General features: G+C 37.4%; 1 protein-coding gene across 2 annotated transcripts in view; it reads right to left on the minus strand.

Moving 5' to 3' along the window:
• The window catches only part of LOC119809587 (UDP-glucuronosyltransferase 3A2-like), a 36,884-nt gene that overhangs the window by 16,127 nt on the left and 8,334 nt on the right, over window positions 1-12,423 (minus strand). For both annotated transcript variants that reach the window (XM_038322494.2, XM_038322493.2), the window contains exon 2: window positions 7,830-7,928. In XM_038322494.2, coding sequence (XP_038178422.1) covers window positions 7,830-7,908 — 79 coding nt within the window. In that variant the 5' untranslated portion in view covers window positions 7,909-7,928. The remainder of the gene's footprint in view (window positions 1-7,829; window positions 7,929-12,423) is intronic.

The raw sequence follows: 12,423 nt of genomic DNA on the forward strand, positions 1-12,423 counted from the left end.
CCAGGCAGTTTCTTTATTAATTATCCAATGAAATCATCAGATAGATAGAAGACACACCTACATCATTTCCCCTTTTTCTGTTTAAACAAAAAAGAAAAGCTTTCACTTTAACATAGAAAATTACATATAACAAAACAGTTATCATGCAAAAATTACAGTTACAATATTTATATCTACTTTATCTTTTATCATAACAAAGGAAAACAACTATAACTATCTATCTATTCTTCAGCTCCATCAAAGACTCCAGAAGAACACAATATTACCTAAGTAAATAAGAAATATGCAATTTCCATATAACTCTAGAAATGATAGAGACATCTCGCTGCCTGGACAGTCACCCAAAGTTCTTTTGTATTGTTGGGGCATCTATCTTCAGCCTATAGGCCCACAGTATCCAGCAGAGTTTCCCATGAAGCAGGAAATTTCAAAGACGTCACTATCTGCTGTGTCCTGCAGAATGTCTCGCAGACTCTTTCATGAATCAGGAACCCAAAGAGATCATCTCACCTCTAGGCAAGTTTAGCAGTCCTCTCTCTGAGGGTTCTCTGTTTCCAGTTTATGCAATAGTCCAGGCAAGAGCAGTTTCTTGCCCAAATGGCTGTCAAACTCAATAAGGAGCCTCTTCGATACCCATCTTCCTCTTGAAGTAGATTGGTGCTGCCAGGAGCAGACATGTCTCATTGTCATGAAAAACCCTAACTTATTAAGACATTTAAAATGCAATATTCTGTAGTCTTTGGAAGATATGAAGTATGCCTATCTAACTGAAATATATCTCTATATATCTAGAAAATCTAACTAACATGACTACAAGCTTAACTATTATCCTTTATTTTCCCTAAAGTTGTAGCAAAAGATCCTTTAAAGGATGCTAAGTTAATTTTTACAGATGGTCCTTCCAAGGGAGAGCTACATATATTATTAATGGAGAAGGACATGTAGTACAAACAGAAAGTTGAGCTCAGAGCTATTGCTATAATGTTTCAACATTTTTCAAATAAGGCATTTAATCTATATACTGACAGCCGATATGTATTTAATGCTTTTCAAGACCTAGAAACAGTCCAATATATAGGGACTAGCAATAAGCAAGTTAAGTGGAACACTTTGGTCTAGGGTGTGAGTGTGACTTGTTTTGTTCTAGCAACAGAATGTGTAACTATGGATGTAGCCCGCATCCTTCAATTGGTATGTTCATTTCCTTGTATCATGTTAGTGCTGGTTTTTGTCTTACACCTACTTTTTAGGGCCAAGAGTATTTAAAGCAATTGGAAATTAAACACAGGCGAATTTCAGTACTCATTGGAATTCCTTCCCAATACTATCCTATATGTTTCTCTGTTTTATTATTTTCTTTCACATCTTCATATTCTTAACAAATATTTTCTAAATCCCCATGGCTCTACCGTGGGAAGAGGTATTTTTGTTGAGGCTGGTCCCCAACAACTACTTGCTTTAGGGGTATTCTAGCAAATTTCCATTCCTGACCTAGAAATATTTGTAGACACTAGAAAGGGGCAATGGATGGCTCAGAAGGGGAATCCTGACTACAGTGGTGAGTAGAACCCATGAAAAATCAGAGTGTAGGAAAACAGTAATAAGGTTAAGTGATAAAGAGGACAGAAGTTTGGCAGAATGGTGAGGGAGATAATAAACGGAATACAGATTATACCGAAACCGTGTGGAAATCTACTACTCTGAAAGCTAACTTTAAAAGAAAAGAAAACCTAGGAGGGCCAGTGAGTTGGCTGAGCAGGTTAAGGCATTCACTGCCAGGCCTGACTCCTAGATCTCAGACTGGAAAGAGAGAATCAACTCCTGCAGCTTGTCCTATGTTCAGCACGTGTCCATGCTGGAGCCTGCATACACGCATACGCAGAATAAGTAAACAGAGTTAATGACAAAACACATGTAAAACAAATTTTAGATTGTTTCAAAAGAAATGTCATGCGTATTTAGATAACGCTGATCTCAGAAGCCAGGAATGATGAAGCAAAAAGTGTGAAGCCAGGGTAGGATAGCTTCCTATGAGTTGTTGGTTAGGAAGCCCCAGAAGTACTCAGAATAAGATAGACTGTTGCCATTCTTCAACGTTGCTTAACTAGATCACAAGACTGTACTGGTAGAGTCACCACAAAGTTTGGTTGTAAGGCAGGGCACAATCAAGCTGGAACTGAACTGGAAGTTTCTTCCCCTCTGGATAGCTTTCATATTGCCAGAAGGTGCTACACAGACCACTAGTAGTTTTCTCTGGTGATGGACCTTCTGTATTACAATACCAACATACAGAGAAAATGGACCCAGTGGTGCGATAGTGGCATAGATGCTACAGAGGTAATCACCCTCTTATGACTGAGTTTATATGATGCACAGAGAAACCAATAAAGGGACCTGGCTCTGAAAACATCATCAAAATCCCATGGCTGTGGAGATCACAACCCTGCAGAGGAAACCACTACATCTGTTGCCCTATATGTACAAGTTTTCAAGCCGCCTTCTTGATATTTATATTTATAGCCGGAAGAAAGAGATACAGTGTAGAAGGAAGCGGCGGGGCTGCGTCCTGCCACCCGGCCGCCGGCTAGCTTTACACCCGAAATAATTACACGGAAACTGTATTCTTTTAAAACACTGCCTGGCCCATAGTTTCAGCCTCTTATTGGCTAATTCTCACATCTTCCTTTAACCCATATTTAGTAATCCGTGTAGCACCACGAGGGGTGGCTTACCAGGAGAGAGCTTAACCTGTGTCCATCTCGGAGAGGAGACGCATGGCGACTCACTATGGCGACTGCCTGCTACCCAGCATTCTGTTCTGTCTACTCCGCCTACCTAATTTTCTATCCTATTAAAGGGCCAAGGCAGTATTTTTATTAATAATGAAAGTAACACATTGACACTCCTCCATCAATACAGGACATTAAATACATATTAGATACAAAAAACTTTTAGTGTCACTATGTCTTGCAGACTGCCAATGAAGCTGCACACAGAGATGTATGTTAACCTGTACCCAAACCAAAGAATTAAGAAACGCCTGTATTTGTATAAGCAGGGAACTCTGAGTCCCAGAAATCCTGACATTTATGACTGCTAATCACAGAATGTTTGATCAAAACGTTTATATACTCAAAAGTGTAGCTTACAGTACATAATTTCCTAATTTTTTAGAGACATCAGTGGTGTAGGTTTACACCTCTTTTAAAATCCTTTACAAGACTAGCTCTCCAGATAGATAACGAAAAGACTGATTCTTTGCAGGTGCAAGTTACAGCCCACCCATTAAGGAGCTGCCTGAGGAAAAAAAGCTTCTCATTCCTTGCTCTGTGATAAGTTATTTAGATTTATTGCATGTGCATTTTGGGAATGACCCGATTTCATCATTTGTTTAAGAAATAGAATGTGACAATCAAATGTAACTCCTGTGTTGCCTGAATATTTTTCTTGGGTATATAAACTGTGACGAACAATGAAAGATGGAACATCATGAGAATAGAAAGAAATGAGCAGAGTAGCTGTGTCTTTTTTCCTAACAGCCCCCCCCCTCAGATAAAAAAGACTCCATTTCATTCTCTAGATTTCCCCATGTCTGATGTTATGTCCCCTTTTCCATCTCTGATTTTGTTAATTTAGATGTTCTCTCTCTCTCTCTCTCTCTCTCTCTCTCTCTCTCTCTCTCTCTCTCTCTCTCTCTCTCTCTCTTTCTCTCTCTGCCTTTGTATTAGTTTGGATAAAGGTTTGCTTATCTTCTTGATGTTCTCAAAGAACCAGCTCTTTGTTTCACTGATTCTTTGTATTGTTTTTTTGTTTCTAGTTTATTGATTTTAGCCCTCAATTTTATTATTTCCTGTCTACACCTCCTGGGTGAGCCTGCTTCTTTTTGTTCTAGAGCTTTCCGGTGTGCTGTTAAGTCACTAGTGTGAGATTTCTCCACTTTCATTATGCAGGTTCTTAGTGCTATGAACTTTCCTCTTAGCACTGCTTTTATAGTGCCCCATAGGTTTGGATACATTGTGCCTTCATTTCCATTGAATTCTAGGAATTCTTTAATTTCTTTCTTTATTTCTTCCTTGACCCAGAGGTGGTACAATAGTTCGCTGTTCAATTTCCATGAGTTTGTAGGCTTTCTGTTATTAGTGTTGTTAAATTATAACTTTAAACAATGGTGGTCCAATAAAATACATGAGGTTACTCCAATTTTTTGAATCTGTTGAGGTTTGCTTTGTTACCAAGTATGTGGTCAATTTTAGAGAAAGTTACATGAGGTGCTGAGAAGAAGTTATGTTCTTTTGTGTTTGTGTGGAATGTTATATAGATGTCTGTTAAGTCCATTTGATTCATAGCATCTGTTGGTTCTCTTATTTCTCAGTTAAGTTTCTGTGTGGCTGACCTCTCCATTGGGGAGAGTGAGGTGTTGAAGTCTCCTACTATTAGCGTGTGGGGTTTGATGTGTGATTTAAGCTTTAGTAATGCTTCTTTTACATATGTAGGTACTCTTGTATTTGGGGCATAGATTTTCAGGATCGAGACTTCATTTTGATGGATTTTTCTTATAACGAGTATAAAGTGTCCTTCTCCTTCTCCTCTGATTGATTTTAGTTTGAAGTCTATTTTGTTAGATTTTAGGATAGCTATACCTGCTTGTTTCTTAGGTCCATTTAAATTGGAAAAATTTTCCCAGTCCTTTACTCTGAGGTAATGTCTGTCTTTGAGGTTAAGAGGTGTTTCATATGGAAAAATGAAAAACCCAGGATAGCCAAAACAATCCTGTATAATAAAGAACTTCCAGAATCATCACCTCCCTGAAAAGTGACCAAATTAGAAGAATAGATAGATCTGCTTATGTTTTAAATGATTAAAGACAAAACTAGAAACACCGTCTTGGGAAAAATCTGATTCACTCATTGTTCATTAGGAAGTACAGAACACTTGGCACTAATTGGACTTAGTTTTGAGAATTCACATCATGGAGGAAGTATTTGAATCTGGTCAAGTATTCTCCCTGAGTGAGAGGACTAAATTCAGATTTTAGGAAGGATAAGAAAACTGCCTGGAATTTGCAGAACAGAACAGCAAGGACAGAGTTGATGTGGGAGGTCCTTCTATGGGTTGCTTTTATTGGTTAATGAATAAAGAAACTGCCATGACCTGTTGATAGACACAACATATGTAGGCAGGAAAAACTAAACTGAATGCTGGGAGAAAGAAGGGCTGAGTCAGAAAGTATCAGTTTGTGCTACATCGTGGACTTTTCCTTTGAACCCTATGTTCAGCCTGGAAGCTGTTTTTTCTGGACTGTGATTACCAGATGCCAATGTAGAGAGAGTAATTTTCACACAGAAATGTTTATATGTGTATCTGGGGATCACTGTTATTATTGGATTGATACCGCCAAAATAAAGACAGCATTTAGTTTGGGATACACGCCTAGTGAAAAAATGGGCTTGACAGGTAACGATATGGTGCTCAGTTGTTACAGTACCAGGCTAGTGTATATAAAATCCTAAATTTGGTCCCAAGTACCACGCAGAGAAATGTGTGGCACACATTTATTATCCTAGAACTCAGAAGGTAGAGGAAGGAGGAACAGAAAATCAAGGTTATTATTTAATATAAAGCAATTTTATAACCATCATGGGATACACGAGAATGTTTCTGTAGATGATAGACAGACAGACAGACAGACAGGCAGGCAGGTAGACTTAAAGTTAGTGTTGAAATGTGGCCAAAAGACTGAAACACAGTGAAAAATGCCTTAGGGAACTGTGAAAGAGGCAGAGGACCTTTACCTTAAGTGCATTTTGTTCCTTGGATTGTTGTTGGACATGATATCATGCCTCCTGTGATAAACATTTAAATTAAATTTATAGGGCATGGTTATTCTCATTGGGTGTCTGAGCATATAGAACACAACAAGCTGAAAGGATATGCTGAGTGCTGTCCTCAGCGTGCCCTGATCAGGATATGGCTTTCTGAGTTCCTTTTGTGCTTTCCCAGATATAATCTATAGTATATACTTAAACTGCTGTATCATTAGAAAATTCTGGGAAAGGGATGATCTGTAAACATTTAGTATGTTCTCACTGTCATTTATTTACATGGTTTTTCTGATCCTGTTTTTCTGAACACACACAAAAAAAACCTTCCTTGGATCATTGCTTTCATTGTTACATTTTTGTGTAAAAAAGTACACAGAAACTGCAGTAATGCTCCACAAAACCTGGGCCCATATCAGAAAAACTCAGAAAAAGAAAAATAAAGAAAAGAACACAAGACAGAGAGCAAATAGGAGGACAAGGTGGCAGGAGAGAGAGGAGGGGGGAAAATAAAGGACAAAAGAAATCTGAAGACAGCAACACTTGAATCTACAAAGAAAAGACATCCGTTCCACCGCTGTGGGGGAATTTTGCAGAACTTTTGTGCTTAGTTTGCTAAAGAATTAGAGTCTGAAGCTTTGAATAGTAGATCAGATGTTGTGGGACTAAGAAAACGGGGTGAGCATGAGTTGCAGTTAGGAAACCAGACTATTAGGGACAATTAAATGTATAAAAATATATCCAAACAAAGTTGGAGTCTGGGCTTCTGTGCCCTGATCTATCAGCAGAGACTGCTGGTCTTCAGTTTGGTTATGATTCTCTGGATGCACTAAACTAACTGAGAACTTCTGATATCACTATCCAGAGCTTTGGCAGAGCCACTGATTCCTCAAGAATCTGAGATCCTCTAAAATTTGAGCATAAGTGTAAAGGTCACTGGAAAATAGTTCTTAAATTATAAGTCTCATTTAAAAATAGAAATGGATTTGAGTGGCATTGAGTGTAGTGAACCTTAGATAATTAAAGTGCCAAAATTCTATATGGCAGAATATGTCTGTTCAACACTACTCTTAGACACACTTGACACAAGAATTAATTCACATAATCAACAATTATGTGTAGTGTTGACTGGGAGTGAGACTCACGTGATGGGTTATTTAATCTATTTTTGTTGCCATAACAAAATAGCTGATATTAATTAACATATTTTTAATATTTTATTGAGTTGGCTCTGCAGTTAAAGTGTGTATTGCACTTGCCAAAGGCCCATGTTCCATTCCCAGCAACCACATCAGGCAGCTCACAACTGCCTGTTAACTCCAGGTCAAAGTAATCCAACCAATTCTTTTGGCATCATTGGCCACCTATACTTATATGCAGAAATATGCACAATAACACACAAGTATACATAAAGAAAAATAAGCCTAAGAAACTTTTTAACTCATAGTTCAAAGACTGACCATCCAAGGTTACATGGAGCTGTGTGAACAGCTTTTGATGGCTCTCTTTTCACTGCATCTTAATACAGAAGGTGACGTGTGTAATACATGGTGGATACAAGAGCCACATGATGAAAGAGAAAAAGAGGCCAGAGAAGGTAGAGTTTACTCTTTTATAAACACCTACCTCATTCTACTGAGAAATAATCCAAACCTGGAAGGACAATACAATTAATTTCCAAGTCTATTCTATTATAGACGTACTTCTTAGAGCTAAATAATGTTCAAAACCATTGGTTCTAGAACATTAAGATTTGGGGGACATACTGCAATCATTGTCAACCTAAATCAAGAAATAACATACAGAAATAAGTCAGAGGAGGTCAAGAAAACATTTTCAAATGAGATCTACAAAACCTTCACACACATACACACACACACACACACACACACACACACACACACACACCACGATTTATTTCTAAATAAGGCCAAATACAGAACTTTTATCAAAATCAATTATTTATTATTATTTAAACATATTTAATGTAATAATTGATTTGAAAAGTACCTGGGATGAAAATAACTTTACCCTGCAGCTTGGTCACATTATAGCCATTGTCTTGAAGGATTTGTGACACACGGTTCATTACTAAATAATGGCTTCCACCTAGAAATAAAACATAAGGTTATTTTTGAGGAGATTAATAAAAAGGTTTCTGATTACAATAAACAGCTGACATAAAGAAATCCTAAAGTAAATGTAAAGACACAGAGAATCTCACAATCCATAGAGGGAAACCAGTTCTTCCCTGCCCTCGATTACATTGTAGGTAATATCCAGATTATGAGCCCATAGCTCTGGTCAATAGGAATCCTTCACCAAAGATATGAAGATCATGCCTGAAGAGATGGTTCAGCAATTAAGAGCATTTTCTGCTCTCACAGAGGACTCTGGTTCAGTTCCCCGCACTCACGTAATGGCTCACAATAATCTCAAACTCCAGTTCCAAGAAATCTAACATAGGAATTTCATGCACATGGCATATTTATATGCTATCTGTGCAGTGAAAACACTCATATGAATAAAAATAAATAAACTTTTACAAATCTGAGGGTTCCCATGCTTGATATAATGAGCTACTCTGTTGGACGTTAGACACTCTTCATCCTATGGTATATTTATATTTTCCACTGTATCTTCCCATGACTACAGTCATTTGGTTCAAAACAATTTTTATAATAATGGTAAAACATCACATAACTTTTCAGTCAAAGAAATTTTCATGGAGACATAAGAGTATAGAGCCCTCAGTTAAGAAATATCTCTTCTTAAACCCGAGTTTATACCCTTTGAAATGAAGCCATTAAGGATCACCATGAGGCCTTATCAAATGGGATGGTTATGAGGAGCACCAGACACAAAAGAAGGTGGGGCAAAGTAAATTCTCCAACAATTTTGGGATCTTCAGGAAATACACAAGTATCATCACAACAATGGCTTATTCTTCACCACAATTTCTTTAAAACATTAGTTTAGAGTCCAAAGCTGAAGCAAAGAGAGATACATTAAGAAAATAAATGGAAGTTGTATAAGAAAAGCTGGGAAGGCAGAATGACTGGGAGAGCTAAAAGCACCATGATTAAATTAGGGCAGAGCTGAAAGAGTCAGGGAATTTGAATGTATCTGCTGAGTGAATCACTCTTTTCATTCACATGTGTATTGTCTGAAATAACACAGCACACTTAAAAGCCCACTACACCTCGGACTGCTGCTCCTGTTCTCATAGACTGAGAAGAGCAACACCAGTGAGACAGCAATTCAAATGAACGCTCATGAGGAAGAGTTCATCCAGGAGAAAGTCTGAGGATGTCAAACTGGACAAACTAAGTCAGTGAGAACAGGAACAAGTGATATATCAAGAGTTGGGGACTTTACCTTCATCACATAAAAGAGCCATGAAGAAAGGAGATAAATGAAGCAACTTCTTCCCCCTGAGGCTCAGGGATCATTCCAGAGGAGGAGGTAAGATGATTAAGAGCCAAAGAAAGCTAAACTCATAAAATCTCGCCAGCAGGACTATATAAACAGGAGCTGAACAAGGACAACAACATAGATATGCTAAAGTCGGTGCAGGAAAAGCCATGAGCCTTCAACCCTGCAAACACACACACACACATACACACACACACACATGGAGAGAGGAGAGAGAGAGAACAAACAAAAAACAACTACAAAAAAACAAAGGCAACTAAGAAATACTGAGAGTGGGAGAAATAGGTTTCCTTAGGGAAAAATGCAATAATTGGTTATCCGATAAAAAAAATTGTCATCCCTCAAAACATACATACAAGTAACACTATACAGACTGAGCAGGTCATATTTAGTAGTGCATGTGTGTGTAAATATACATTTATGCATGTTACAACAATGAATGAACAATGAGGCCAAGTGTTTCAAAGAGATTATGCAAATGTATATGGGAGGGCTTGGAGGGTGGAAAGGTAAGGGGAACATATCATAATTCTAGTTTCAAATAATAAAAGAAGGCCAGAGCCAGTAGGCAATAGGCCCACCTGCCAGTGCACAGCCTCTGCATAAGCCTCCAAGAAAAGAAGGCCCGCCCACACCCCATCTGCACAGTCACGTAGCAACATCCTTCATGAGCTGAACCATGGCACCAACTCCACCACAAGGAGCCATCATCTGAGTCTAGGATCCAGGGGTGCCTGGAGGACTGATCACCAGAGACACAACTCAACTACAGCAATTGGAAGAAAGGATGGGAAGACAACAATGTAAGAACACACTCAACAACACAAAGTAAAATATGGCACCACCAAAAACCAGTGGCTCTATAGCAGCAAGACTTGAACACCCCCACACAGATGAAGTAGAAGAAGACGACCTAAAAAAAAAAATAACTTTAGGATCTTGAATCCTTTAAAGAGGAAATGAAAAACTTCTTCAAAGAAGTATAGGGAAAGACAAAACTATAGAAATAAATCAATAAATCCCTTAAAGAAAATTTAAAAAGTCAATCAAAGAGATGAAAGAAATGATTTAAAACTTGAAAATTGAAATAGAGATAATGAAGGAAAAACAAACAAAGAGAATTCTGGAAACGGAAATTATGGGTAAATGATCAGGAACTACAAATGCAAGCATAAACAGCAGAATACAAGAGATGGCAGAAAGAATCTCAGGCATTGAAAATGTGATAAAGGAAATCAACTCATCAGTCAAAGAAAATGTTAAATCTAACAAAAGCTTAGCTTTTGTTAAAATATTCAGGAGATATGGGACACAAATTCAGCCCCATAAAAAGTACTAGAAGAAAAACTCCAACTTAAAGAAATCAGATACACCCACAAAAATACAGACAATAGATGATCTCACAGTAGCAAGCCCCAAAGAAGAAAAACGCATACACAATAATATCACCTACAAGAAAAACAAAATGACAGGAACTAGCAATTACTGGTCATTAATATCCCTTAATATAAATGGACTCAACTTACCTATAAAAAGACACAGGCTAACAGATTGGATATGAAAACAGAATCCATCCTACTACATACTAGAAACATGCCTCAACCTCAAAGACAGACATCACCTCAGAATAAAGGATTGAAGAAAAATTTTCCAATCAAATATAACTAAGAATCAAGTTGGAGTAGCTATTCTAATATCTAACAAAATAGACTTCAAACTAAGATCAATCAAAAGAGACAAAGAATCATATTTCATATTTGTCACAGGAAAAAATCTGTCAAGAAAAAAATCTTAATTCTCAACATCTATGCCCCAAATACAAGGGCATCTTCACATGTTAAAAAAATGTTAAATCCTAAATCACACATTAATAGTGGGAGACTTCAGCACCCCGCTTTTACCATTGGACAGGTCTTCTAGACAGAAACTTAACAAAGAATTAAGGGAAATAACAGATGTTATAACTCAAATAGACTTAACAGACATCTATAGAACATTCAGGACAAACATAAAAGAATATACCTTGCTCTCAGAACCTCATGGAGCTTTTTCAAAACTTGACCGCATACTCAGTATCAAAGCAAACTTCAACAGACACAAAAAAAAATGAAATAACTCATGTATCATATCCAATCACCATGATTTAAAGTTAGAATTCAAGACCAACACTAATTTCAGAAAGCCCACAAACAAATGGAAATAAAATAATGCTTACATAAATCAACAATGGGTCAAGGAAGAAATAAAGAAATTAAAGACTTCATAAGATACATTGAAAATGACCATATTATACGCCAAGCTTATGGAACAAAATGAAAGCAGTGTTAAGAGGAAAGTTCAGCCGGGCGGTGGTGGTGCACGCCTTTAATCCCAGCACTCGGGAGGCAGAGGCAAGCGGATCTCTGTGAGTTCGAGACCAGCCTGGTCTACAAGAGCTAGTTCCAGGACAGGCTCCAAAGCTACAGAGAAACCCTGTCTCGAGAAAAAAAAAAAAAAAAAGAGGAAAGTTCATAGCACTAAACACCGACATAAAGAAAGCTGGAAACATCCCACACTAGCAAGTTAACAGAATAACTGAAAGTTCTAGAACAAAAAGAAGCAAACTCACCCAGGAGGACTAGGCAACAGGAAATAATCAAATTAAGAGGTGAGATCAATAAAATAGGAACAACGAAAACAAAACAAAGAATCAATGAGACAAAGAGTTGGTTCTTCCAGAAAATCAACAAAATAGACAAATGTTTATCCAAACTAGCCAAAAGACAGAGAGAGAGAATATCCAAACTAACAAAATCAGAAATGAAAAGGGCAACATAACAACAGGCATGGAGGAAATCCAGATAACCATCAGGTCATACTTCAAAAGCATATACTCCATAAAATTGGAAAAATTAAAGGAAATATATAATTTTCTGGATAAAAACCACTTACCAAAATTATATCAAGACCAGACAGACAAATTAAATAGGCCTGTAAATTCTACGGAAAAAGAAACAGTCATCAAAAGTCTCCCAATGAAAAAAAAGCCCAGGACCAGATAGTTTCAGTGTAGAATTCTACAAGATTATCAAAGAAGAATTAATATCAATACTCCTCAAATTGTTCCACACAACAGACACAGAAGGAAGATTGCCAAACTCTTTTTATGAGGCTATAGTTACCTTGATAC

This window comes from Arvicola amphibius, chromosome 3 (genome assembly GCF_903992535.2).
Source record: "Arvicola amphibius chromosome 3, mArvAmp1.2, whole genome shotgun sequence".
Taxonomy (NCBI): domain Eukaryota; kingdom Metazoa; phylum Chordata; class Mammalia; order Rodentia; family Cricetidae; genus Arvicola; species Arvicola amphibius.